Source organism: Rhipicephalus microplus, chromosome 5 (assembly GCF_043290135.1).
Source record: "Rhipicephalus microplus isolate Deutch F79 chromosome 5, USDA_Rmic, whole genome shotgun sequence".
In the NCBI taxonomy this organism is placed as follows: domain Eukaryota; kingdom Metazoa; phylum Arthropoda; class Arachnida; order Ixodida; family Ixodidae; genus Rhipicephalus; species Rhipicephalus microplus.
The window spans coordinates 100,964,616-100,991,444 of NC_134704.1; the positions used below are offsets into that span (position 1 = coordinate 100,964,616).

Consider the following 26,829-nt stretch of genomic DNA (forward strand, 5'->3'; position numbering starts at 1 on the left):
AAGGCAGCCCTCTCTACCCATGCTGCACGAAAAACACGAACCTCAATTCTACTCTCATGACCTAGCAAGTCCTACGTGACGAGAACAGAACAGAACAGAACAGAAGGTTTTATTGTGCTAAATTAAGAATAATACATGAGCATGATATACAGAAAGAGGTTCCATAGTCAGAGACTGCAAGGGGACCTCTTGTACAATGTCGAATTGAGAATGATTGTGATGTACATAGCAGGGAGACAGAGCTACAGTAAAATGCAATTTAAACAAATAAAGTAAGAATGGACCCTTGTAATCTCACAGAAACAATTTAAAAGCAAGAATAACGCGCTAACTTCAATGACAAGTGATTACAGAACGCAACTCACAATGAAGAGGAATCAATTAAGAAACAGCAAAACAGGCTAGTTAGTTGACATGATATGATTTTTAACTTCGATTTAATTACCTTCAGGAAACGGCATACTTTAATGTCGGAAGGCAAACTTTTCCAAAAAGAAATTCCAGAAAAATTAATGGTTTGTTTGCCATAATTGGTGCGAACTTTTGGCAGTAGAAAGTTATTGTTTAGGGCAAACCTTGTGACATTGTTATTTGAGAAAATGGTAGTAAAATGTGGAAGTTGGTTATTTAAAGTTCTATACATGTAAATACCAAGGTTATATTTAACTAGCTCAGATACAGTTGATATATTGTTTTCGTGAAGTAGTGACTTAGCGTTAGAGAGATATGGGCTTGAAGTGAGAATTCTTATCGCTTGGTTTTGAATTGTCTGCACTGAAGTAAGATGAGTGGTGTATGTGTTACCCCATGAAGTAATACAGTAAGAAATGTGCGAATGACCAAAAGAAAAATACAGTGACATAAGTATTGATGAACTGAAATAAAGACGAGATTTAATCAGTAGTCGAATGTCATACGTCATTTTTGTCCTAATATATGCAACATGTCGGTGGTATTTCAAGTTACTGTGGAGTTCAACGCCTAGGAATCTACAGCAGTCGCTCACAGGGATGTCATTGCGCGCAATTATAACAGGAGGGATAGAAGGTAAAGGTTTTTGTGGTGAAGAGAAGACAACAAATTTTGTCTTAGACGTGTTCATTTCTAACATGTTATTACTGCACCACCGAACGAGTTGTGCCAGATCAAAGTTTAGTTTTCCAGTTAAGGATGTTGTGCTGCCATCGGAGTTAAACATTGTGGTGTCGTCGGCGTATAATATACAACTGGATGAAGGAAGGCATTTCGGCAACTCGTTAATATAGAGTAAAAACAAAAGGGGCCCCAGAATTGACCCATGGGGTACACCAATATTAGTTAATTTGGTTGACGAATATGCATTAGAAATTCCCACCTTCTGTGTCCTGTTGCAGAGATAGCTACGCAATAATAATAATGTTGGGCCAGTTATACTAAATGCTTCAAGTTTATTGAAACGAATGTGATGATTGATCGAATCAAAAGCTTTTGTTAGGTCGATGAAAACGCTGCCCGCATAGTAACCGTTGCCAATCGCCTTTTTTAATTGGTCAGCAAGTGAGATTAGCGCAAGGTCACTGGAGTAGCCGGAACGGAAGCCAAATTGACAAGGCGATAGTATATTAAATTTGTTCAGGTAATTTGTGAAACGTGTACAGATCAGTTTTTCAATTATTTTGCTCCAAAAGGGTAAGATGCAAATGGGGCGGTAGTTTTTCAATAACAAAGCATCTTCTTTGTTATGTACGGGGATTATTTTATCCTGCTTCAGTTCATGCGGGAAAACACCTGTTCTAAACATTAAATTCACAATTGAAGCTAATACATTTTATATAAGGTGAGCTATCATTTTTATATGGGAGGGGTGAATGCCGTCGAGGCCAGCACTCGTCATTTTTAGGGTACCTATAACGCTGATTATTTCATCTGGAGTTGTGGGAAACAGAAAGAGCGAATGGGGTAGGCGATCTAAGGCCATTTCATTTATTAAAGGTAGGGTGTGCTAGACGTTAAAGAAGAAGTTTGCAAACTGATCGGTGATGTGAGCTCGGTCACTATAAAAGACATCATTATGAAGAACTGTAGCTATTTTATCCGAACGTGGGTTCCTATTTAAAAAAGAATTAATGATGTCCCATTTTTTTCTCGTACTATTTCCGGCCTCAGTTACCTTTTGCGCATAATACTTTCTTTTAGCTTCCTTTAGCTGAGTGTTTATTAGGTTGCAAATTTTTTTATAGCGAGCAAGCCAATTCGTGTTAAACGGTTGCCTTTTAGTTTTTTTGTAGAGGTTGTCACGTTTGCGCATGTTTGTTAGTAATCCCCTCTTCAGCCAGGGATTTGCTGGTGACGCGATTATTTTTTTGCATTTTTGCTTATCTGTACAAGATTGAGCATGTGATATGAGCAAAGATGAAAAGAAGGTTAAAGTTTCTTGCGCATCAGCTTTAAGATAAACTTCAGACCAGTTAGTGTTAGCAACGGTATCAATAAATTTCTGCTTGTCCAATATATCACGAATAAAGGAAGGTGAATCACGTTTTGCAGTGGAATCGAAACGCAGAAATATGGGATAGTGGTCAGTAATATTAATTTCTAGCACTACAGCGTCTGGTGCCGTGAGTAGGGGGAGGTATTCATGAGCGGTGACCTTACTGTAGCAAAAAATCTAAAAGATGTGAAGAAAAAGACGTATCGTTAGCAAGCAGCATCGTCAACCCTTAGGTAGTGGATTCATGGCTCGTCTCGCTCGCCGCGTGCTGATCATCGCCGGCATCTGGCTCAACGCTGCTCTGTTCATATTGTGTTTTTTTTTTACTAGAGCCGCCGTCTCAACACACGCCAATAAACCCATTTCAAATTGGTGGAGGTTTCTTTCATTGCCTATTGCCTGAACCTAGAGCGAAGGAGTTTTTTTTTTAACCTCTTTGCCTTGAGCTGCACAGAAAAAACCGTCCTCTCATCATGACTGCCATCAACGTGCAACCTGGCGCTTCCACTGCGTGCTACAGCACCCCGGCATTCCTCGCCTGCGAGAGCCCAAGGTCATTGGCGGTGCTGTTGAGACCAATCTCGAAGACTAGTTCACCCACTACAAACTGGTGAGAACTAACAAGTGTGATGACTCGGACAAGTTGACTCAAGTCATTTTTTACCTCACTGACTTTGCCAAAATCAGGTATAACAACCATAAAAACGACTGTTCGACATGGTCCGTCTTGAAGAAACGTTAGCTGATGGTTTCGGCCAACCCTGTCCGCAAGTCCTGTGCCGAACAACGCTTGCGCGCTCACGCACAGAAGCCTTCCGAATCGTTCACTAGTAACATTCAATACATCGTTAATCTTTGTAACTGTGTCAACGCCACCGTGCCTGATTCTGACAGAATCCAGCACATCCTCGAAGTGATCAATGACGGCGCATTTCTCATCTCCGTGCCCTAATCATGTCATCTTTGCGGAATCACCACCCTACGTTAAAGTTTTGACCAGTTGAAGAAGTAGCGCGTCCTGACTCAGCCATTTTCCTCGCATGCCAACTCGCTATTCAGTCTTACTTCCATTCCCGAGCATTCACCGACTTCAAAAGCGAAGAAATTGCTCGGCAACTGCCCTTGATTCCTTTCACGCACCATCTGCTGTCCTCTCGTCTGCCTCTAGCGCTCCGCCATGTTATTGCCAAAGAGATCTCTCAGAATGTTCCCGTCGCTCCCCACCAGCAGCCTGTGGCCACGCCTTTTCTCAATGCGTCGGCTATAAAGCCCGTAGCGATGCCCGTTACGTATGCCCGGGTCGTACGCAGGCCCCACCAGTAGCATTTTCCACCCCATGCCTTCACGCGCTCTACACTCCGCCCCTCTTTCGACACCATGGGCTGCACCACGAGTCAGCGATTCTTGGCGCACTCCTTACAATCGCCCAATTTGCTACACCTACGGTACTTCAAGGCACGTTGCCCAGCATTGTTGCCGTCGCTGCCAACCATTCCACTATGCTACCCGGCCGATTACATATGACCCACAGCACATACACCCACCTGCTCTCTATCCCTCACTGTATGTAGTATGGCTACGCTGACCTTCCCAAGTCGCAGTCACCCCGGTCTCCATCTCAGACTCACTATCTCCGCTCCCCATCTCCTCGCAGGCGATCGCCTTCTCCAATTCGTCGCCAACCCGCACCCTCCACCTACACGCCGCATTTCCAGAGGCAAGATCTGCGCCGTCATCGAAATACCAAAGTCCTCGCACCTGACCTGCTAACGTCGTCACCATATCTGTCGATGGTGTTTCTACATATGCCCTCGTCAACACCGGTGCCGCTATTTCTGGAATAGCCACTTAGCTTTGTCGCCCCTTACGCAAATTGACCATACCCCTCTCTGGACTATCGCTCTGCACGGCTAGCACACAGTCACTTCGACCTCTTGGTGTATTCACTGCCCATATATTCATTCAAGGCTCTATGTACGTCATAGGGTTTATCATCCTTTCAGTGTGCTCACATGATGTCATCTTCGGATGGGACTTTCTCTCACCTCATAGTGCCATCATCAACTTCGCGAGTGCTGAAGTTCAATTTTTGCCCCTGTTTTACGAACCATTGCACGAAGCTCTCGATCGGCCATTTAACTCGTAGTGGGTGAAGACACCGACATTCCGCTGGCCTCTGTTGCCGTTGTCTCTGTTTGCTGCGATGACCTTAACAATGCCACTGTGTTTTTTGCACCTTCTGATATTTTCATGAGCCGCAAAGTGAGTCCCCTGCCTTTCGTACACTTGATGTCACTGCTTACAGAAGAAATATTTTCGTCCACAGCCCTCTTTCCACACCGCTTACAATACTTGTCGAGGAATGTCTTGGTTGAGCGAAGTACCTTGAATCTTCTTTCTTCCTTGACATGCCAGATGAATTGTGCGGTATTTACTTGACCGAACGTGTGCCCTTTCCCCTCTGGAAGTGACATCTCGAGTTCCATCGCTGATATCTAAGTGCAAAAGAACGCGCCGAACTTATTAGCCTCCTTCATTCATTCGACGTTTTTCATTTGACGTTTTTCAGCCGCCATTACTTGACCGAACGTGTGCCCTTTCTCCTCTGGAAGTGACATCTCGAGTTCCATCGCTGATATCTAAGCGCAAAAGAACGCGCCGAACTTATTAGCCTCCTTCATTCATTCGACGTTTTTCATTTGACGTTTTTCAGCCGCCATTGGGTCACACTTCAGAAGTGCGCCACTTCATTGACACAGGTTCGCACCAGCCTTTGCGTCGCGTCTAAGACCATGCCACGTCTCTGCTGCAGAACGTCCGGTCATCAATGACCAGGTCAAAAAGATGCTATGTTGTGGCGTTATTGACCCATTACAGAGTCCTTGGGGATCTGCTGTCGTTTTAATTCGAAAGAAGGACGCATGCATTCGCTTTCGCGTTGACTACCGTCGAATAAATAGGGTGGCACGGAAAGACGTCTATCCACTACCACGTATCAACAACGCCTTTGACAGCCTCCAAGGAAGCTAATTTTTCTGTTCCTTAGATTTACGTTCTGGCTACTGGCAGGTTCCTATGGCAAAAGCTGATCGCCAGAAAACAGCGTTCATTACATCAGATGACCTGTACGATTTTAAAGTAATGCCTTTTGGGTTGCCTAGTTCTCCTGCCAAAACACAGTGCATGAACTCAAGTGGTCTGTGTGTACATGCTAACTCGACGACATTCTTGTTTACTTTCCCTATTTTTTACCCATCTGCATCGTCTTCAACTGGTAACGACGTGTTTAACCACCGGGCTGCAACCGAACTTCAAAAAGCTCTGCTTCGCTGTGCGAGAGCTGTCCATTTTAAGGCGCATCGTGCCCAAGCATGGTGTTCTACTCAACCCTGCAAAACTTCATGCAGTCGCAGAGTTCTCTATATGTGCTACGCTCAAGTAACTGCACCGCTTCGTCGCACTATGCTCTTACTTCCGGCACTTCGTTTAAAATTTCGCTTCGATCATGTCAACACTGATTAATCTCCTACGTGGCAACGCAGCCCTTTTCTCCTGGTCTCATAAATTACGACGTCGTATTTGCCACGCTCCATAGTCTTCTTACCTCTCTTCCCATTCTTCGGCATTTCAACCCAACAGCGGCAACGGAAGTTCACACAGACATTAGCGAGGTTGATCTAGGTGCTTTCCTCGCCTAACGTAAGCCGGGATACTTCGAATGCGTCGTCGCTTATGTGAGTGGCACGATAAATAAAGCTGAGGCCAATCCAGCATCACTGAAATGTTGTGCTTAGCTCCTGTGTGGGTGCTTCGAAAGTTCCTTCTTTATTTCTATGGTTGCTCTTTCGATCTGGTAGCGAACCACCATGCCCTTTCTTGGCTCGCCACATTGAAAGACACTTCTGGCCACCTAACTCGCTGGAGCATGCGAATCCAGTAGTATGACATCGGCATCATCTATCGCAGTGAACGCAAGCACTCTGATGAACCAATGACACCAGCTCCGTCGCATCTCTCGACCTTGACTCCGTTGTCAGCGAACAACACCAAGATTCGTCAATCGCTTGTTTTTTTTTTACTGTCTCTCAAGATCGCCCACCACCATGGCATCGCGATCTCTCTGACGTCAAGCTGCTTTTTTCGCCATTCGGGATCGGCTTTTACACCGACGCAACTACTCCCCTGAAAGGTCAAATGTGGCTCGTGGTTGTCCCCCGCAGCTTGCGATCATAAATATGCGCCTCCTTCAACGACCATCCGTAATGTGGCCATGTTGCAGTTTTCAAGGCATACGAACATATTCACCGTCACTCCTACTGGCACTGAATCTATTTTTTTTTCAAAAATTTGTTATTTGCTGCCCTGACAGTCAGCGTTGTACATCGCCGCCTTTCGACTCAGATGGTGTGCTTCAGCAATTCCGGGCCTTGCTAAACCTTTCCATTGGGTCGGAACTAATCTCTGTGGCCCACTATCGACAACATCAGATGGCAATCGGTGAATCATAGTCGGTGTGGACACTTAAACACAATACGTTGAAACCATCGCCCTTCCAAGTTGCCACTGCGTGGGACGTAGCGTCGACTTTAGTCCTCCGTCGCTTCATATTTCGACATGGTGCACATCTAGAACTACCCAGTGGACGAGATCGAGCCTTTCTATCAGAAGTCGTCGCAGCTCTGCTTTCCGAATGCCACGTTGCTCATCGTGAAACCACGGCATATGACCGACAGTTGAAAGGGCTCACAGAGTGATTTTACCACCCCTTTTAGTAGTTGGTATGTACCGACTTGCCTAACAAGCAACTTTCTTGAACGCGTTGAAAGAGCCTCGCTCTTTACATTGTCATAGGCTGGGCACGCCCATAGCTTGGATGATGATGAAGTACTGAGCGGAATGCGCTTGGAATGCTGCAGCGTTGTACTTACTTACTTGCAAATATATCCTGTGCATAGACTTTCTTCCCCTAACATCTTTGGTAAAAGGTGCGAGGTAGGACTCGCTGTATAGCCCCAGGAGTTGGGTCTTCGCAGTGGTCGGTGTTGCTGCTATCACGATGAATCAGCAACCAACCCAGTGTGGACAACATGCGTCGGGCCCGCAGCCGATGGTTGTAATACAGCACCGTGATCTTCGTCCATCTAACGGCACAAGTGACATAGACGTCCAACACTGGCTAGTTCACGTAACTCCACGTCACAGCTGCATTTCGACCTTTTTTACCTACTGTTTTTGGTTATGACCAACCTTTCTCTATGGACGCCAAGCGCCAGTCTGACATTCACTCATCCACGGTCTATGCTCCTGATGCTTTGGCCCGTGCCGACATCGCCCGCCAAGCCTCCCGGGACCCTTCATGTGCCTCGCAGGATTCTCAAAGGTATGTTTAGGATCACCAGCACCGCGATGTGCAGTACTCTCCGGGGTCACTGGTCTTGATTGTTATGCTGGCCCTAACCGCGTCATACAAAAGGTCACTAGAATAACCTATGAGATTGCTTCAACCCATCACACGTCAGGAGCGGCTTCAGTTTCAACCAATATAGTGCATTTCTCGAGACTTAAACTATACTACTCATGCCCCGAGGATTGATCGCACCATGACCGTGCTCCTGCCTCCAGCGGTGATGTCCCAGGCTGGGAAGATAGTCAACAGTTATGAACTTGAACTGCAGCCGCGTTGTGTGCAACTGCTCGCAAACATACTAAGGCTACACACTTTCTTCCCCGTAACAATGTGTTCCTTTGGTTCTTTAAGGCACATTACGTAAATGCTACTTCCACTACTGGGAAAACTAAACGGGGTGTACGTGTGACACTGAAATAGTGATACAGGTCGCAAAGGTGTTTACTGCGAGGTGTCATGCCCACAGTGGCATTCAATTGCAGCAACTGCGTACGAAACGCGATTGCCAAAATTTATAACAATTATCAGCAAAACCATAAAGCAGTGCCTGTCTCCGTAACCTGGAGAATGCAAATCAATTTCATGTTATGAATGCAAGCGTTCAATCAATTTCATTTTACAACGTCATGACTCTCACATTAATTATCACGTGAGTGAGAGTGGGGGTAAAGACACGTAAGGTAACATACAACAAATATTAGCAGTAATGCGTTTGAGTCTGCAACCAAAAAAAAACAACTTTTATTGAAACTTGACTCACAAGTGTCGCAGGTTCTTGCTGCTCACGAAGGTGTCAGCCGCAATTTGTCGAATCCGGTTATCTCGGAGATACCTGGAAAAAAGTTACCAAAAGAAAGAGAGAGCGAAAGCGACCTCTAACTTTGAGATGGAAACATGAAGCTGCAAAATCTTTGTATAAGAAGTGCACCACTACTATCAATTTAAACTAATACTAAACATTCCAAAAATTGCATCTTTTCAGGCACGTTTATTTTTTACGAAATTCAATATTCACTAACAACGCTACTGATGTTCCTTCGAGAAAAGTAATAAACTACGAACGCTACAAATTGTACTCCAAGAGCTCTTTGTCTTTTTTATTTACACTCACGTAAACTTAACTAACGTTCGATCACTTCATTACGGCAGTTTTTAAACTGGTGAATACTATAAGCATCGCCGAACACGTGAAGGAGGAAGCCTGGAGCCCTGCAAGCTGTAATAATTAGAAACTTTTTCCGATATTTTAAAGCAATGTCGTTGACGGTCGCTTCTCCTGCTTGACGAGATCTACGAGGCCTTCGTCTTAATGATGTTCCTTTGATAAAAATAATAAACTACCAAACCTAAAAAATGTACTCAAAGAGCACTGTGCGTTTTTTGGGGGGGGAGGGTGAAGGGATATGTACGCTTCTTTAAAAAACACTCATGTTCGATCATTCCACTACTGAAGTTTTAAAACCGGAAAATACTATAAACATCTCCGAAAAAGACACGTGAAGGAGTAAGCCTGGAGTATCGCAACTTAAAATATAGAGAACATTTTCCCATTATTTCAAGGCATGCCGTCGACGGTAGCTTTTGGTGCTCAAGATGGTCTCCGACGCATTCTCCTTCTCAAAAAAAAACAACAACAAGAATAGCCTTATCTTGTGCAACATGCTTCCAATCTTGCTCGGAGCCATCAAGCAATAGCAGCAAAACTTTCGCAACAAACAAAGCCTGCAAGCTCCAAGAAACAAGGCAAAGGGTTGGTGGAAACCTTGTATATTCTGGACGTCATTCTGCCTACGTCCCAAGTAATTCAGCTGTCTCTTCTGCAGATGAGTAATCCTTTGGTCCTTCCTGGAATGAGGCGCAAAACTAAGTTGATAGGAGACGGGCTGTCAGGCTAAGGCGCCGGCAGGATAAAGAAATATCCGTGTGTATTGAAATGAGAATTTTACTCATTTTATGTTTCTCGTTTTTATTTGCGGCTGCGCATCACGGTAAACTAGAATGTAAGCCGGAAAGCTGGAGTGTTGTAAAGATTGAAGGAAGACGGATCGCCAAGTATCACCATAGTTACTAGTTGCGAGGAAAGGTCAATCGAGGCAGCCTTCAGCAAGGAATCTCGCGGCAAGCCCCTCTTAGATTAGGCCCACAGAGGCCCAAAAAAGCGTTCTGCATCACGTCATGCCTCATAGTATTAAAACATCATCACATGCACCCTTTTTTCACCATTTTTCAGTTTTTAGTGTTCCTAGGCTCTTGCTTTCACATTCTTAGGAAGGTAATAAGTATCGGCCTTTGTTTTTTTTTTCTTTGTCGAGACACAAACATATTAGGCGGACTTGCTGGTAACGCTTTTCAACCAGTTGATAACACTACTCTCATAGCACTTGATGTTTCACGTGAGTCGACTTTATACGCTGAATGGAAGCTTCTGTGAACCACTGCTGAGTAAATCTCTAACTTGAGTGATACGAAGGCAGGAGTTAATCGACTGGAGAAGTACTTTCGCTGACTGTTTCTCTCTTTTTAGTAGTAATTGTTGGTAGAACAACGCACGTCTTATTCGAAGGTCGCAGGTTTGGTCTCTCCCCACGGCAAAGTATCTTTTCGCCCACCTCTTGTTCCTTACATTTACAACTCAATTACTTTTAATACCATCCCCTGTACCTTCCTTGGCATGATTGTATGTTAGGATTCATTTATTATATTATTGTGTCTGACACAGAGAATGAGTCCTTAAATGAACACTTTTTCTTTCACCAGTCTTTCTCCTTTAGTGCGTTTTGTGGTTGTTGTTTTCATTGCGTACCAGCAAGCTAAATATCTGAGCGATAAAAAAAATGTGTGCAGCGTGATAGGTGGAGTAACTAGAGTGCGGCATTACGTGCGGCATAGACGAACGCTTTCGCTTCGTTCTACTGACTGCACGGACAAAACGTTCACTTGCCATGCCTTTCACTTTTTCCTTCTCTCCTCTCTTCTTTCTATCACCTTTACTTCCCCTCCTCCATCCTTAAAGGGCTGAGCCGTGCCCCTGTGATAGAAGGCAGATAATAGCGCCACTTTTATCTCTTCCTGTTTCATTAACCTATTTCTCTCCTTTCGCCGTTCGCTGTTTCTCCTCTCTGCATCCCACTTCCCCGTCCGCTCGTACTTCACTCTCGACCGTTAGCTAGCTGGCCGCCTGTTAAGAACATCCGGAAATGTGTGCTCGAGAAGACGCAGCTGAGCTACCGACGAGAACAGACGTGTTTCGACAGCTCCGTTAAAATCAGCTGATAGAATTGGCTCGCGCGACCCCTCCCTCCCCCCCCCCCCTCCGACGTTCCTGCACTGTCTGCACCCTAGCTCAACGCAACGACGCCCAGCTGTCCGTCCCCACCGGCTAAGAACAGACCTGCGGCACGCCCTGGACGAGGCCATGGGGTCGCCCCATGCTATCTTCTTCCGTACACCATTGACGACCTGGACTAACCACCTTGGCGCCGTTCGCTTCAACGTTGTGCGTGGGACGCTCGCCAGGACAGTTCCGGCGTCTCACCCGTTGCATCTGGCGGCGGCAACGCTCCCGCGTTATTCATGTGAACCAGTATCGAAGGGTACAGCGGAGCTCATGACGCAGCCATCACAACTAGCCTCCACTCCAAAACGCAGTGCGAAGCGCGTGGCTGACTGACAAATAAAAACAGATGATTTGTTTGCTTCTGCCCCACCGGAAAGAAAGCGGCAATGTCCCTCTCCGGGAGCTGTTGCTTCGCCTGGCGCCGAGTCTAAGTACAAGGTCGTCGTAAAACCACGTGAGTGATTCGACGTATCAAAATTCACAGATCACCTCCTTCAGTCAGCCTTCGACGCCTGTCTCAAAACCACCGCGTTTCAAGTTTTCTCTATTCACCATCCCACCAACAGCGTATCCTTATTAGTGCGTTCTCTAGCGGATGTTGACCAGCTCACCCAACTGCGAACTCTGCCAGTCACAGCTGATTGTATCGTGCAAATGAAAGCATACTTGAGTTCCGGCTCGGATTAGCGTGGGTATGTGGTCTCTGGGGTTGACCCAGGGAAATCACCGGAGGGCCTTGTTGCTTCTTTGACCAGCTTCACTCACAAGATCGTAACACCTCGTTATATGGGCCATGGACGCACACGCCTGCTCACTCTCCAAGGGCCTCGAACCCCACCAAGCCACATTACGTATTATGGATGCACCCTGCAATTTCATCCGTACAAGCCCGGTGTGGCACACTGCTATCTGTGTTTTCGTACCGGTTACATGCGAGATTCTTGTTCCCAACCGGCAGACACTTTCATGGAGTCCTCCGAGACGTGCACGTACAAATGCGGGCTCTGCCAAACGGACGATCATGATACAACGTCCAAAGATTGTCCAGTTAAACAGAAGGCTCTCAAAGCCTATCACCGACGCAAGCGCAGCCAGCGTTCAGTGACACAAGAAGAAAAGGATGCCGGCATTCCGACAAGCAAAAGATTGAACTCTTGTCCCCCTCCGAAGAGGACACACCAGCATTGGTAGAATCTTACAATGTTCGCTATGCAGCCCCCACGTATACCGACGCCATCAAGCGGGCAAAAAACCCGTTCAGCAGGCTGCGAACACGCCTAGTCTGAGTTATACGTCGACAGAGGATCTGGCGAAGCTTGAACAACAGATAGCGCAGCTCCAAGTTGAAGTCAAGCGCCTCGCTCAACGCAGAACCCATCTCGCTCGACCCGCTGGACCAACTGCTATGCGCGGTACAGGCGTGCCGTATGCTGCTTCTGTGCCTGGATCATCCTCTGCAAGCACGTCAGCTCCAGTCAAGATGACTTTGGTAGAGCTCCTCCACTTTGTTGCCTGGCAACTCCAAGAGCTTTCAAAGGTGTTGCTCCCGATGATTGATTGATTAGTGGTGTTTATTGGCGCAAGGGCCAGATATGGCCAAAGAGCGCCAGAGCGATGATAATGAATTGTGGGATGTGCAGTGTAGATGAAACAAATGTGACGTGGCTGTAAATGGGCCTAAAAAACAGTCGCTGTAGGTGTGTAAAAATATACATATGGTAAAATTATGGCAATGACAAATGATGTGAGCTATGGAGACATAAAATGATTTAAAAGTGATAAGTATGTCAAATAAAAACTTGGTATGGAGCACCAGTGCCTCGACAGAGCCCTTAAAACAAGAGCATGGAGGCCTGGGCTCATTGAAATCTGCTGTCACAGCAGCATCCTCTGAACAGAGGATGTGCTATGAACCTGTTGGGCTAAAAATATTTAATGTTAGACTAAACACATTCAGTACTACATCCTTTAAAAAGCTTAAAACTGATTTTGTATCAAAAAGCGGCTCTTCACCGAGAAACATAATCGTATGTAAAGGAAGATTATAGCGGTATGCTAAAGCAAAATATTTCTTTTTCTCCCTTTCAGCTTCCGCACACTCCAGGAGGACGTGGAGGACGGTTAGCCTGTCACCACATCTACCACAAGTAGGAGGTTCATCGCCAGTCAGAAGAAAGTTATGAGTACCATAAGTGTGTCCTATTCTGGGGCGACAGAATAGGACATCAGTTCGCCGTGTTCTTGTAGCGGAGGGCCAGTAACCCAACCGCGGCTTAATCAAATGAAGCTTATTATTTATTTCTGTGTCCCACAAGCGTTGCCAGTGGTTTCGCAGTTTCTTTCGTAGAAAGGGTTTTAGATCTGTTGCAGGGACAGTAGCGGTGGGGTTAATAGCGCGCATTATAATTGACGTGGCCATTTGGTCAGCTAACACATTGCCCTCGATACTTCTATGGCCAGGTACCAGCAAATAGTAACATGCTGGTTGGACATATACGCTGTACACAGAACGGAATATAGCTCAATTATTATCGGATTTCCGAATCTGAAAATGGATCTTAATGCATTTACGACGCTTAACGAGTCTGTGAATATAATTGATTTTTGTATGTTTGATTTCCGTATATGCTTCACAGCGGACAATAGTGCATAACCCTCAGCCGTAAATATACTTGTTTCAGGGTGCAGCACGCCGGATTCCGAGAAGGATGGTCCGACGGCTGCATAAGCCACCCCTGCATGCGACTTAGAAGCGTCAGTATAAAACTCTACGCATGAGTAGTTGGACTGGAGTTCTCGGAAATGCATTTTAATATGTGCTTCTGGTGCGTGTTTAGTGATCTCAACAAATGAGGTGTCACAGTGTATAAGCTGCCACTGCCACGGCGGTAAAAGTATCGCTGTGGGCGTAGGACAGAGTTCCAGCAGCGGAACACCCATTTCCTCACATAAGTTTCTCACACGCAAGGAGAACAGCTTTCTCACTGTGGGTCAATTATGGAAGAGGGTGGCAGCGGTCATATCGTTTATAGTTGAATAAGATGGATGCTTGATGTTTGCACGTACCTTTATAAAATATGTGAAACTGCTATAGGATCGCTGCAGGTGAAGTGACCACTGATTCGACTCTACGTAGAGGCTCTGGATCGGGCTTGTCCTGAAAGCACCGGTTGCAAGTCGGATACCCAGATGGTGAACGGGGTCTAGGATTTTTAATGCACTTGGCGTTGCGGAATGATAAATTATAGAGGCATAATCAAGGCGTGACCCGACAAGGCTTTTGTATAACTTCAAGAGGCACTTTCGATCACTACCCCATGTTGTACGTGACAGGAGTTTTAGGACGTTCATCGCTTTCAAATATTTCATTTTGACATATTTAATATGGGGAATAAACGTAAGCTTAGAATCTAAAGTGGTTCCCAGGAATTTATGCTCGCTGTTTACAGAGAGTTGGTCTACCTTGATCGCAACATTTGGTTGTGGCATTACCCCTCGTTTGTTGGAGAAAAGTATGCAAGTACTTTTCTTCGTGTTTATTTTAAAACCGTTTTCATCCGCCCATTTAGAGAATTTATTCATTCCAAGCTGCACTTGTCGTTCGCAGACAGACATATTGCATCATTTGAAACCCATCTGCACATCATCAACATACACGGAATAAAACATCGCACTTGGAATGACTGACTGCAGGGACTTCATTTTTACAATAAAGAGTGTGCAACTAAGCACGCCCCCTTGTGGAACACCAGTCTCTTGGGTAAAAGTTCTAGAGAGAGCATTTCCCACTTTTACGCGAAAGGTTCGGTTAGACAGGTAACTTTTAATTGTGTTTAGCATGTTCCCACGGATGCCCATGGTGACAAGATCGCGGAGAATCCCAAATCGCCATGTGGTGTCATACGCCTTCTCTAAGTCTAGTCTAGGAATACCGAAAGTACAAACTGCCTATGAATAAATGCATCTCAGATGTATGTCTCTATGCGAACAAGGTGGTCTGTTGTCGACCTCCCCTCTCTGAAACCACACTGAAGGGGGTCTAGTATACTGTTACTTTCTAAAAAGTGGATTAAGCGCCGGTTTATCATTTTCTCATATAGTTTGCATAGACAACTTGTTAGCGCTATTGGCCTGTAGCTGGCGGCCAAAGACGGATGTTTGCCTTGTTTAAGTACTGGGATGACTATAGCTTCTTTCCATGACCGTGGAATATACCCAGCTGCCCACATGTTATTGAAGAGAGTTAGGAGTGTTTTTAGTGCTTCGGAGTGAAGGTACTTGACCATTTCGTATGTTATACGATCAACACCTGGCGCTGAGTTGTTGCAGCACGCAAGAAATGCCTTAAGTTCAGCTAATGTAAATGGGCAGTTCTAAGACTCACTGGATGGACGTTTACATTTAAGGGGCTGTCGCTCTTCGCGTTCTTTGAATTTTAAGAAAGTTTCTGTATAGTTTGATGCACTTGAGACGTATTCAAAGTGTTCGCCTAGGCAGTCCGCCTGCTCCTCTAGGCTCTCACCTCGGCTACTTACCAAGGGTAGGGGGTGTGACTCCCGACCCAATAACCTATTTACCCTATTCCAAACCTTCGTTTCATCGGTGTAAGAATTTATACTGGAGATGTACCTATTCCAACTTTCTCTCTTTGCAAGACGACGCGTTCTTCTAGCTTGTGACTTCACCTGTTTAAAATTGTCGAGGTTTTCAGCCGTTGGGTAATTTCGGAGTAATCTCCAAGCTTTATTTTGACTATTTCGCGCTTTCCGGCAATCGTCATTCCACCATGGTAGGCGACGCTTATTAGACATTCCTTTAGTTTGCTTAATACATTTCGCTGCAGCGTCAATAATAAAATCTGTTAGGTATGCCGCAGTATCGTCTATATTAAAATCAGCAATGTCCCCTCCATCTAAAAATGTGTTTTCTCGGAACAGTTCCCAGTTGGCTGACTTGGTGTTCCAGTGAGGAAAGTCAGGCGAGCATGTATCTTCTTTAGTTAGCTTCAACATTGGTCACTCCCAAAGGGGTTCTTGAGAACAGACCACTCCAGATAAGGAATTAGTGTACTCGAGACAATACTCAGGTCTATAGAAGAGTATGTGTTGTGCGTAGTACTATAATATGTTGATTCTTTTTTGTTAAGTAAACATGCACCTGACGAAAACAGAAAGTGTTCTATTAGGCGTCCTCGTGCATCCAAACGGGAGTCGCCCCATAGAGGATTTTGTGCATTTAGATCACCAACGACTATATATGGCGGAGGAAGTTCATCAATGAAGCTTCGAAATTCTGTCTTCGAAAGTTGATAGCACGGAGGAGTGTAAATAGAAGTAATTGTTAGTAGCTTCCCGAACAGCACTGCTCGGACAGCAACTGCTTCAAGAGAAGTTCGGAGGTTTAATTGCTTACAGGCAACACCTTTATCAACTATTATAGCGACACCGCCCGACTAGGCGGCAGCGTCGTCACGGTCTTTGCGGTAGATGGCATATTGCTTTAGGAAGTTTGTTTGTGTGGACTTGAGGTGTGTTTCCTGAACACACAGCACCTTTGGAGTGTGTTTATTAAGGAGTTCTATAATATCATCGAGGTTATGGAGAAGTCCTCTCACATTCCACTGTAAAATCTGCGTGTCCATTTTAAATGTGTTTTGTGCTGTGTGCTCAAGGATAGAGAATTAGCTCACGGACCCTTTCCAGGGGCCGTGACACGAGGTTTTTCTTTTTTGGATCGGTCGACGGAGTCGCGCCGATCCTTAGGCGCTTGCTGCGCCCTCACGCTCGGAGTTGTGTCCATTGCCTCTTGCGAGGCGCTGAACAGGCGCTCTTGCGAGCGCTGCATTTGTTTTGAGGGCCTCGCCTCAAAAGACGAAACCTTCGGGGCCCCCAGCCCAGAGGTTGGTAGGTCTTTCTTGGATGGCGGAGCAGCACTGGCTGCAACCGCCGAGGGGGCGAATGGCGTCACCGCTGGCTCACTACGCGTGTGCCAGACAGGCGCCAGGGGCCGTCGTGGCGCTGCCCCCTGTCGCGCCACTTCGGCAAAGCTAGTTTCTGGTAGGCAGGACACCTGCCTTCGTGCCTCCTTGAATGAAATATTTTGTTTTACCTTAATTGTGACAATTTCCTTTTCCTTTTTCCAGCACGGGCATGACCGCGAGTATGCGGCATGTTCCCCATTACAGTTCGCACAGTGAAGAGAGTTTTCACAGGCATCTGATGTGTGCTCTTCAGCACTGCATTTCGCGCAAGTTAGGCGGCCTCGGCATTTCTGTGAACTGTGGCCGAACCGTTGGCATTTGAAACATTGGAGGGGGTTTGGTATATATGGCCTAACTCGAAGCTTGATATACCCAGCCTCAACGGAGTCGGGCAGTACACTTGAATTGAAGGTAAGTATCAGGTGTTTGGTGTGGACTTCTTTGCCATCACGCCTCATGCTGATTCGTTTTACGTTTATGACATTCTGTTCGCTGAAACCCTCCAGGAGTTCAGCCTCCGTCAGCCCTAACTGGTCATCATCTGAGACAACGCCACGGGTGGTGTTCATGGTTTTGTGTGGGGTTACTATTAATTTGGTGTCTCCAAATTTCACAAGGTTAGGCAATTTTTCATATTGTTTCTGGTCGCGGAGCTCCAACAGGAGGTCACCACTTGCCATTCTCGAAGCTTTATATCCTGGGCCAAAGATTTCCGTCAAAGACTTTGATACAAGAAAAGGTGAAAGTGTTCGCACTGATTTGCCGGGTGTGTCAGCGTGAATAACATGAAATCGGGGAAAAGATACTTTCTGCTTACCAAAAAACTGGAAAACTTCATCGGTGCGCCCTCTTTTCTGAGGGCGATCAGGGAGTGGGGGGAAGGAACAAGCCATATGTAAATGCTTACTTTCGGCAGCGGCGCCAGCCACCCACCATGGAGTCCTACAAGGGGACGCTGGAGGGTCTGTAAGTACAGGCCCCGCAGACGCCAACTGTACGCCACCACTATAACCGAATATGGTGTATCCAAGGTAGGATAGCCACACAGGGTTAACCCTTGCCGCCAGGAAACACGGAAGTCAATGGAAGTGAGTAGAGGACAGGAAAGATTTAAAGTGAGAGGAAAGACGAAGATGTGAGGTGGAGACAGGAAAAGGCAACTGCCGATTCCCCCCGGGCGGGTCAATCCGGGGGTGCCGTCTACGTGAAGCCGGGGCCAAAGGGGTGTGTTACCTCTGCCGGGGGGCCTTAAAGGTCCAATCACCCAGCATTGGCTCAACCCCCAGGATCCCCTTTTCCCCGGACACGGCAAAGCCACGCACGGCTAGGCGTGGGAGAGAGTCAAAACTCCCTCGTTAGCTCGGGTCCGTGGTGTCGCTACACACCAAACGCCTACTTGCGCAGGCGCCCCTGCGGGGGTTGCTCGCGAACCTTCCACCACAATGACCGCTCCTTCGAAAGCGACGCACCCCCACTGTGTCCTGCAGTGTAACTGCCGGGGTCTTCCAAATAAAGTTGGTGAGCTTCGCTATCGCCTTGCGCTGGGGAAGCTCCCCGCTTGATGCCTGCTTCTACAAAAAGCGAATTCACTTCCACGCATCTCTGAATTCACTGCGTATGTTTCCCCAACCATCCCTGATCAATGCTGTGCCAATGCGTTAGGACCTCCAGGCAAGGCTGCGGTGTATGTTGTGACTACATATCCTCAAATGTAAGTTTCCCTGCTGCCGTGGTGTAACCAGTGGCAAAAAGTGGTAGCTGTGCTCGTTAGATTTCCGCGTACTGACGTGATTGTGGTCTCAATTTACGTGCGTCCGTATAGTGGCAGCGCTCCTCCATCGCGTTTAGGGGGGGGGGGTTGGCTCACTTGCGTCAAACCTACCCGGGGTGCCCAGTGCTAGTTGTGGGAGACTTTAATGCCCCTCATCAATTGTGGAGCTACCCTTCTTCCAGTTCTAGAGGAAACATCGTGCTAGACACATTTACAGACGCGCACTTTGTCCTTCTGAATGCCCCGGCAACTTCTACACGTCGATGGGATCATCCCTGTGCCACACCCTATGCGCCGGATCTCTCGTGGTGTTCGGGCATGTGTGACGTTTCGTGGGACCTAGAACCAGACTACTGGGGAAGTGATCACCATCCGTTGATAATCGGTTTGGCCGCATGTAACCAGCACCGCCTCTGACGTCGATGCCGTACAACCAACTGGGACTTATTCCGCAAGGAACTCAACGTCTCGATAGCTGATAATCGTCTGATCCATTGCAGGTGTTAACCAGAGCTGTACAAGCCACCACGCAGTCAAGCTAAGTAGAGGAGAACAGACCACATCCAAGTTTACATCTTCTGCGTGTGTGGGCAGCTCGTTGTCGTGCAAAGCCAGCATTACACCGAGATCGGGCAGCTGCGGAGCTTCGTGATAACCTGAAAAGATTTACCGCTGCAGCGCGTCGCTGCGAGAAGCGTTTCGCCCGGGAACGGTGGATGGACTAGTGTGTGTCACTTGGTCCATCGTCCTCAACCACCTCAATATGGTGAACGTTCTGTTCCGGGGCATGGAATTAGGCACCTTTACGCCGGATCCAGCGGTCAGTGCGTGTCTTTCTGGACACACGCCAAGCCAGTTCGCTCCAGAAATAGTTAAGGCTTTGCGCCCAGCCTACAACCTGGCCCCACCCCGATTTGACTGTCCGTGTAACCTGCCTGCGGAGGTTGGCGCAAGTCCCAGTATGTCAGACATCGAAGGCATGCAAGTGCCATACCCGATGGTGGCACTCCAGGCAGCAATTGACCAGGCAAAAGTATGCAAGGCACCAGGACCAGTTGGGATCTCCTATGAAATGTTAAAAAAAAACATCCCGGCTGCGGCGGCTGCATTTCCGATGGAGGCGCAAATGTTGTAGGCCCGTGTGCTCAGATTTGGGTGCACGTTAAAGAACCCCAGGTGGTCGAAATTTCCGGAGCCCTCCACTATGGCGTCTCTCATAATCATATAGTGATTTTGGGACGCTAAACCCCACATATCAATCAATCATTATGAAATGTTAAAAAACCGGGATAGCCCTGCACTGCAGTGGCTGCTGAACACGCTTAACGCCATCTGGACGACCGGATAGCTGCCTTAATCAAGGAAGCATGCCGAAGTTGCGCCGATACCAAAGCCTGGACAGCACTCGAGAAACCTCTTTAATTTTCGGCTGATTGTTTTAACCTGTGCGTTGTGAAAGCTTCTTGAACACATGTTGGCGTCGCACATCTCCTGGTGGCTGTGAAAGCACGCCTGTTACCATCCGGCCTAGATATGCTTTCGACCGCATCTGGGCATGGATGATGGCCTAGATCATTTGAGGTCCATGGTGCTTATGGGAAAAATATTAAAGCAGCATTCGAACGCTTCTCGCCACGAACGTTCCTAAGGCCTACGACAACGTCAGCCACTGTTCAATCATTTGCATTATGCAATGGCTTCGACTTCCGCCTCACGTCTGCGACTCTGTGGTGTATTTTCTGGCACACCATACCTTCTGCATCCGAGTAGGCAAAGAATGAACCGGACACTTTGTAATGAAGCTGGGTGTACCGCATGGCTCGGTGCTCACCCCGATACTCTTCAATCTTGCCCTGTTGCCCCTCGTGGGGCAACTAGCATGCATTCCTGGTGCCTTCTTCATTTTGTATGCGGATGATTTGACTGTGTTGACACTAAATCAAAACCTGAAACACCAGCAGGAGGCACTCCAGAATGCTCTGGACAAGGCGTCGGACTGGTGTGCGTGCATAGAACTGACACTATTTGCTACGAAGACTGCATTCATGTCTATCACCTACAGACGAGGTCACCATCGCCACCTGCAGACGCCAATTTGTTTGAGCCTAATTGCCACACGCTCACTCGTGTGTCCACAATCCGCGTGCTCGGGGTCGAACTGGGCGCACCTGGCTCCACGAACGCGTAGGTTCGCTCTGCTCATCGGAAGAGTGCTAATACCCTCCATCTCATTCGTCGCATCTCTCAAAAGACCGGAGGTGCCTGTTCTCGAATGGCCCGTATTTTGGTGTGATCAATCCAACAACCTCGGCTCGTTTATCAAGCTCAGTTTCAATGACTGACATTGAGAGACTGGGACTTGCTCGAAACCGCCAACCGAGATTCCATGAGGGCGATTACGTGCCCTTCTCGTATCGCGACCCTCAAGGCGGAAGTGCAGCTCGACACCATCGACGAAATTGTGCACCTGCGTTGAGTCCTTCTCTACCTAAAGAGTCAAGATGTTCCAGCAGCTCTAGCTAACCACTCTAATTCAATGCTGCCACAGCCTGACGCATTTTTGGCAGAATTTCCACCATGGCTCAAGGCACAGGCCAGTGATAACCAAACACTGACCCACCTGCGACAATCCTTCGGACAAGTGGCAAAGGAGGGCGTGGTCACTAACACTGGCAACTCACTAGCGGTATGGGTAGACGCCTCTATTGATAACTGCGTTCTACACGCCAGTCTTGTATGCCCCACGCTACCTGAAATTCAACATATCTGCTCTTACGTAACAGAGGCATCGTTACGATCCGTATTAACGGAGCTCACTGCGATACGCGACGGGTTAACAGTAATGCTATCCAAAATGAATTCTTTGTCACACGATAAATTGCCTGTATATATGGACTCCACGCAGGCAGTTCGAGAGTGGCGAAGAGCGACCAGCTCTCTCGATATAGCCTTGACTGTTGTGACTGTTGTGACTGTATAGCACCGACTGATTCACTCGTGTGCCTGTCCTGTCCCCGTATTGTGGACCCGCCAGTCTACACCGGCTCACTTGGAAGCAGATGCCGCTTGCCATCCAGCGGCTGTCTAACACCCGCTGCCTCTTGACTCGCCGAGAGGAGGTTGCTGCGCTCAGAAGGATTCGTGTGGGCGCCGCCTTGACTCCTGCAATCCGGGCTACATGAACATCCGGTGCACAGCATCTGCCAACGACATGCTCATTCTGAGTGGCCCCAGCCGCAGAGGCGACGCTTGATCACCTATTGGGAACCTTCCCCAGGCTCGCTCTCGCGACCTACGCGGCCTTCACCACCACCCCGGCCAACCACCTGACTTGACGCGCTGGACGCATGGTCCACTGCATCGACCACTCCTGGCCTTTTACAGGAAACAGAACTCTTTCTTTTAAATGCGAAGCATTTTTTACTGAACTTCGGCGACCTTGAGCGTATCTATCTATCTATCTATCTATCTATCTATCTATCTATCTATCTATCTATCTATCTATCTATCTATCTATCTATCTATCTATCTATCTATCTAGCCGCCTACGACTTTTAGCTCTCCTGGTAGTTTTGATAATGGTATCGATACCAAACTTGGTATGGCATAACATGACTGAATGCAGAACATATTCGACTAGTCATAACATGGAAATCATGACATATATGTCATTATTGTCAAGGTTTACATATTATAGTCCTGTAGCTCTTGTGGTCATTTCTTTCACATGGCATGTTGCAAAACTGGTATAGTATAACATGATTGCAAGGCGAACACAAGTGACAGACCACAACATAAAAATCACCACTTGCGTGTCATGTAACAACATGACTACGTGTCCCGCTCATAATGCGCTCGCGGCCGTTTCGCTAGCTTCACTTATATCAAATTTGGTATTACGGGACGTGAATGAATGACGAAGGTATGATACTGGTGCAAACATGATCAAAATGAGATGCGTGTCATGTAACAACATAACTACATGCTACGCTCATGATGCGCTCACGGTCGATTCGCTAGCTTCACATGTATCAAATTTGGTATTACGTGACGCCAATGGATGACAAATGTGACTAACGCAAACATAATACTTATGAGGTGCGTGTCTTGTGAGAACGTGACTACATGCCAAGGTTAAAGCGCCAATACATTTTGACATGACGCGGTGCGCGTGCTCGCCGGCGTTCCCACTTCAGGCGCCGGTCCTGCCATATACTCGCAGGTGCGTGCCACGCTGTGTTGCTTTAACGCATGGGCGTTTCAGCGCGTGCGGCTTCCCTCCGTCACGAAAAGAGGGAGACGCAGTGTTGTGTGGGTAACGCATCGGCATAGAGTATTGCTACTCTACGGCATCGGCGCGAAATGCAGCATGTCGCATTTCGCACCAGTTGCCGTCGGGCCGCGCCAACGGACGCTGGTCGCGCCTGGCATTGCACTATAGAGTGCTCGCGTTTCGCTAACGTAGCGCCACTGTGCCTAGCGTGCGCGCGCGTGAACGCTACAGTAAAATATATCAGACCCTTCATGATGTGCTCGAGGGCGGTTTGCTAGCTCCACATATACTGAATTTGGTGTTACGTGACATGAACAAATGACGAAGGTAAACTAGACATCAAAACATGATTATCAAGACACCGAAGTCATGTACGGCCTCACCTACTTCCACCCCGTAACGTTGTGCTGATTTTAACATGACATATCGAAATTTCTCATTCATGCTTCGCATGTCATCGATTCCCACTGTAAGTAGGATCTGCCAATTTTTCATTCAACCGATACCGTAGGGCGTACTGGCGCCAATAAAAAAAAAGGGTGCTTGAGACGCCGCTTTGAAACGCCAACGACAAGCCGAGAACGCTGTTTGTTTTGATCACTTTATTGCATTTTTAAAAAGCTAGCTACTGGAGCTGAAAACGCACACCGCGTTTCTCGCGACAGAAAAACACCACGCATGGCTTCAAGGGTCAAGCGAAAAAAAAACATTATTCTTCTAAGGCTGGGCTCTGACGTGAGAAACGCCGTTATGAGCGCCATGCATGCAATGCATTCGCATTTCCTCACGATTCCTTTCGGGAAGTTGGGGCATTTTGTTTCACTAATAAGTAGAATGATCGCTGGCAATTTCGTCTCACCCCTTTTACTTAGATGCTGCGCTCTCTCGGAATTGCATGTTTAAACCGGAAACAACTATCTCTTTAATTGAAAGCCTATTACGCACTGTGAAATCTAAGAATCAATTGAGCAGCTTTTATGCTCATGAAGGAATTCGGGTACGGCTGTGTGCACCGAATAATGAAGTATACTATCAGCGAACCATATGTTCGCTTTCGCAGCACACTCAAAGCGTGTCATTCGTTAATTGAGATAAGTGTAGGGCACTGCTTTCAAATTTAAATGCCGCTATGGGATGTTTCTGTATCTTTATAACTTTTAAAAAATCAGGAAGAAACGCTACCACTCTAGAGCTAAGTGGTCCCAAATGTTTCGCCATTATAGCCCATTTTCTGAATACTCGCTATAATTGCCAGCTCGCGTTTAGATTTTAGTAGTCGTACACTTGACGACAATATTGAAAAAAGTAAATGGCCGCGTGGAAGGAAAACATATTGGTAATTACCGTAAGTTTCTTTAATGATCTAAAAGCACAACTAACTTGCTCACCTTTCGGTTAAAAGTGAAAATTTGCGCTTAGATTACTCAACTTTCTGATGCACAGTGAGTTTCAATAGATGAGCTATTTGAAGCTTTCACCAAAGACAAGTTCGGGCCCTACTAATATTTCCAATATTCGGCATTATTAATAATGTGCATATAGGATCATGAGAACAAAGTAACACTACCCGCACTGCTTACTTCATACATATTTGAACATGAGCCACAAACAGGCTGTTCAGTCTATGTTCCTCTGAAGATTTTCTTCTTTCGCCATGCAATCGACTTTTTTCTATTATTTATTATTGAAGTGGACGTCGTTTAGAGGATTTCTTGGTGTTTACGGTGTCAACTTAAACAGAATATAAAAACTAACACTATATATTTTAATATGTGTGTCACTAAAGCAGAACCGACTTGTTCGTTTACAGAATATTCACACATTCTTGTTTTCGAACCACATTCGATCAAAGTGACTCACACATTTTTCAGCATGGGAAGGTTCCCAAAGACGTCTTCATCCAAGTTGATGACCTCAGATGAGGACAGCACACTGCAAGGAAATGCGACTATGTTGAATCAAGAGATAACACTTAGCAAATTGGTGTATTATCCTTAACATTCTTAATTCGAAAGCGAATATCAGTACAGTACTCATGGACAGAAACTAAACATGAAGTTTTCTGGTGCAGTGACTGATATGCGCAATAGCTGGAAATAACCACGCCATGTCGCAAAGAATACGGTCGCTAAATGAAATGTTGGCTCTAATCTACCTGTTCAAGTCAAAATTACGGTGGTACAATTACAACTGGTGACAGTAGAAACTAAAGTGTTTGTGTTACTTTGCCCGTTTTAATACGGCAGTACTGTATATAGCCTCATACGACGAACCAAATTAAATTAAACACGATATCTGTAAAAGAAACGAAAAAGTAAGATCACTACACACGCTCAATTTGAGTTTATGATTACCAGTGCGTTATGTATGGCTGATAGGGAGCGTACGAGGTCGTCCCCTGGAACAGTCTATTAGCCCTGCGAACGAACACTGGCATCACTGCAAGCGTCGCGGCAAGGACAGTACCTCTCCGCCGCCGCTTCTCTTGTCTTTCGGCGACCGCCGCGTACTCGCTCTTTAGCGATACGTTGTTGATTACTTCGCAATTGCGTGGAGTAAATCTCTCAATATACAAAGTGAAAGGTTTCGTAACTAGTGAAAGTAATCGAAGCTGCAAAAGGATTTTCATCACTTAGCTTAGGATCGCCAGACTCCCGTTCAAACAGAAGATTTACTGTGAAAATTTTTTGTTTTTGTTACGTACACCAAGAAATAGGAAAATATGCCAAGTGGTTGTAACGTGGTTACTACTAGGCATACACTCTGAGATGAGAACATACACATTCCAAAGTATCAGAAGTTAAATTAGGATGCTTTCAATTCATTGAATACATTCTGCTTCACCGTGCAAGTTGCGCCTGCGTTTGCTAGTAATCTAAATGCATTGGCGCAATTGCGCTTTCTCAAGCAGAAGACCTTACATGAATCTGTTTGTCATAAGCATGAACTTGACATATTCGGAAAATAAACGATAATGTACCGAAGCACGTGCAATCATTTTGGAAGTGTTGGTATATGTCCGTTTACTTCACATTACGTGTTTCTTCGCAACGGTCGCCAAACAATGTGTAGTCGTATATCCTGATTTGCGTTTACTACTGGGGTGATTCACCACCACGTCCCAAACAGTATTGTAAACTTCATGTGGGAGGATTGCGCTGATAGCAACAATTCTAACACAAACGCCAGAAAGTCGAAATGAACTCTTTCGATGGCACAGTCAGTGACGTGGCCCAAGTAATAATTGAACCAGCTTCGCTTCAATAAGGTGACGACTAGTCTCTTACGTCATGTCCACGCACAGGTAATCAACTGCTAGGAAAATTCAATTACGAGGTGGCTATCTAAACTGATAGCTACGAGTGAGATAACAACGTTGCTACGATTCTGCACGAAGACAGAATCTAACGGCAATAAGAATTTCTGCACATAAACAAAATAAATTTCGTGAAATGAAACCTTAAAACTATCGCGAGAGAGACTTGAAACTAAACAACATGTTGAGTGAGCAAGTACACGAGAAAAACAGATAAAACAGCGGCGATGGCATTCAAGGGCGAGCGCATTCGAGATACTTTGCAAGACTCGATA

At 46.4% G+C, this 26,829-nt stretch overlaps 1 protein-coding gene across 3 annotated transcripts in view; it reads right to left on the reverse strand.

Annotated features, from left to right (window-relative positions):
• Window positions 1–26,829, reverse strand: part of LOC142817886 (relaxin receptor 1-like) — a 258,818-nt gene that overhangs the window by 138,028 nt on the left and 93,961 nt on the right. For all 3 annotated transcript variants that reach the window (XR_012895405.1, XM_075895823.1, XM_075895822.1), the window contains exons 6-7: window positions 25,099–25,170; window positions 8,638–8,709 (exon numbers count right to left, since the gene is read on the reverse strand). Coding sequence is in view for 2 of the 3 variants with exons in the window: in XM_075895823.1 (XP_075751938.1) it covers window positions 8,638–8,709; window positions 25,099–25,170 (144 nt within the window). In the remaining variant the exon portion in view is untranslated. The remainder of the gene's footprint in view (window positions 1–8,637; window positions 8,710–25,098; window positions 25,171–26,829) is intronic.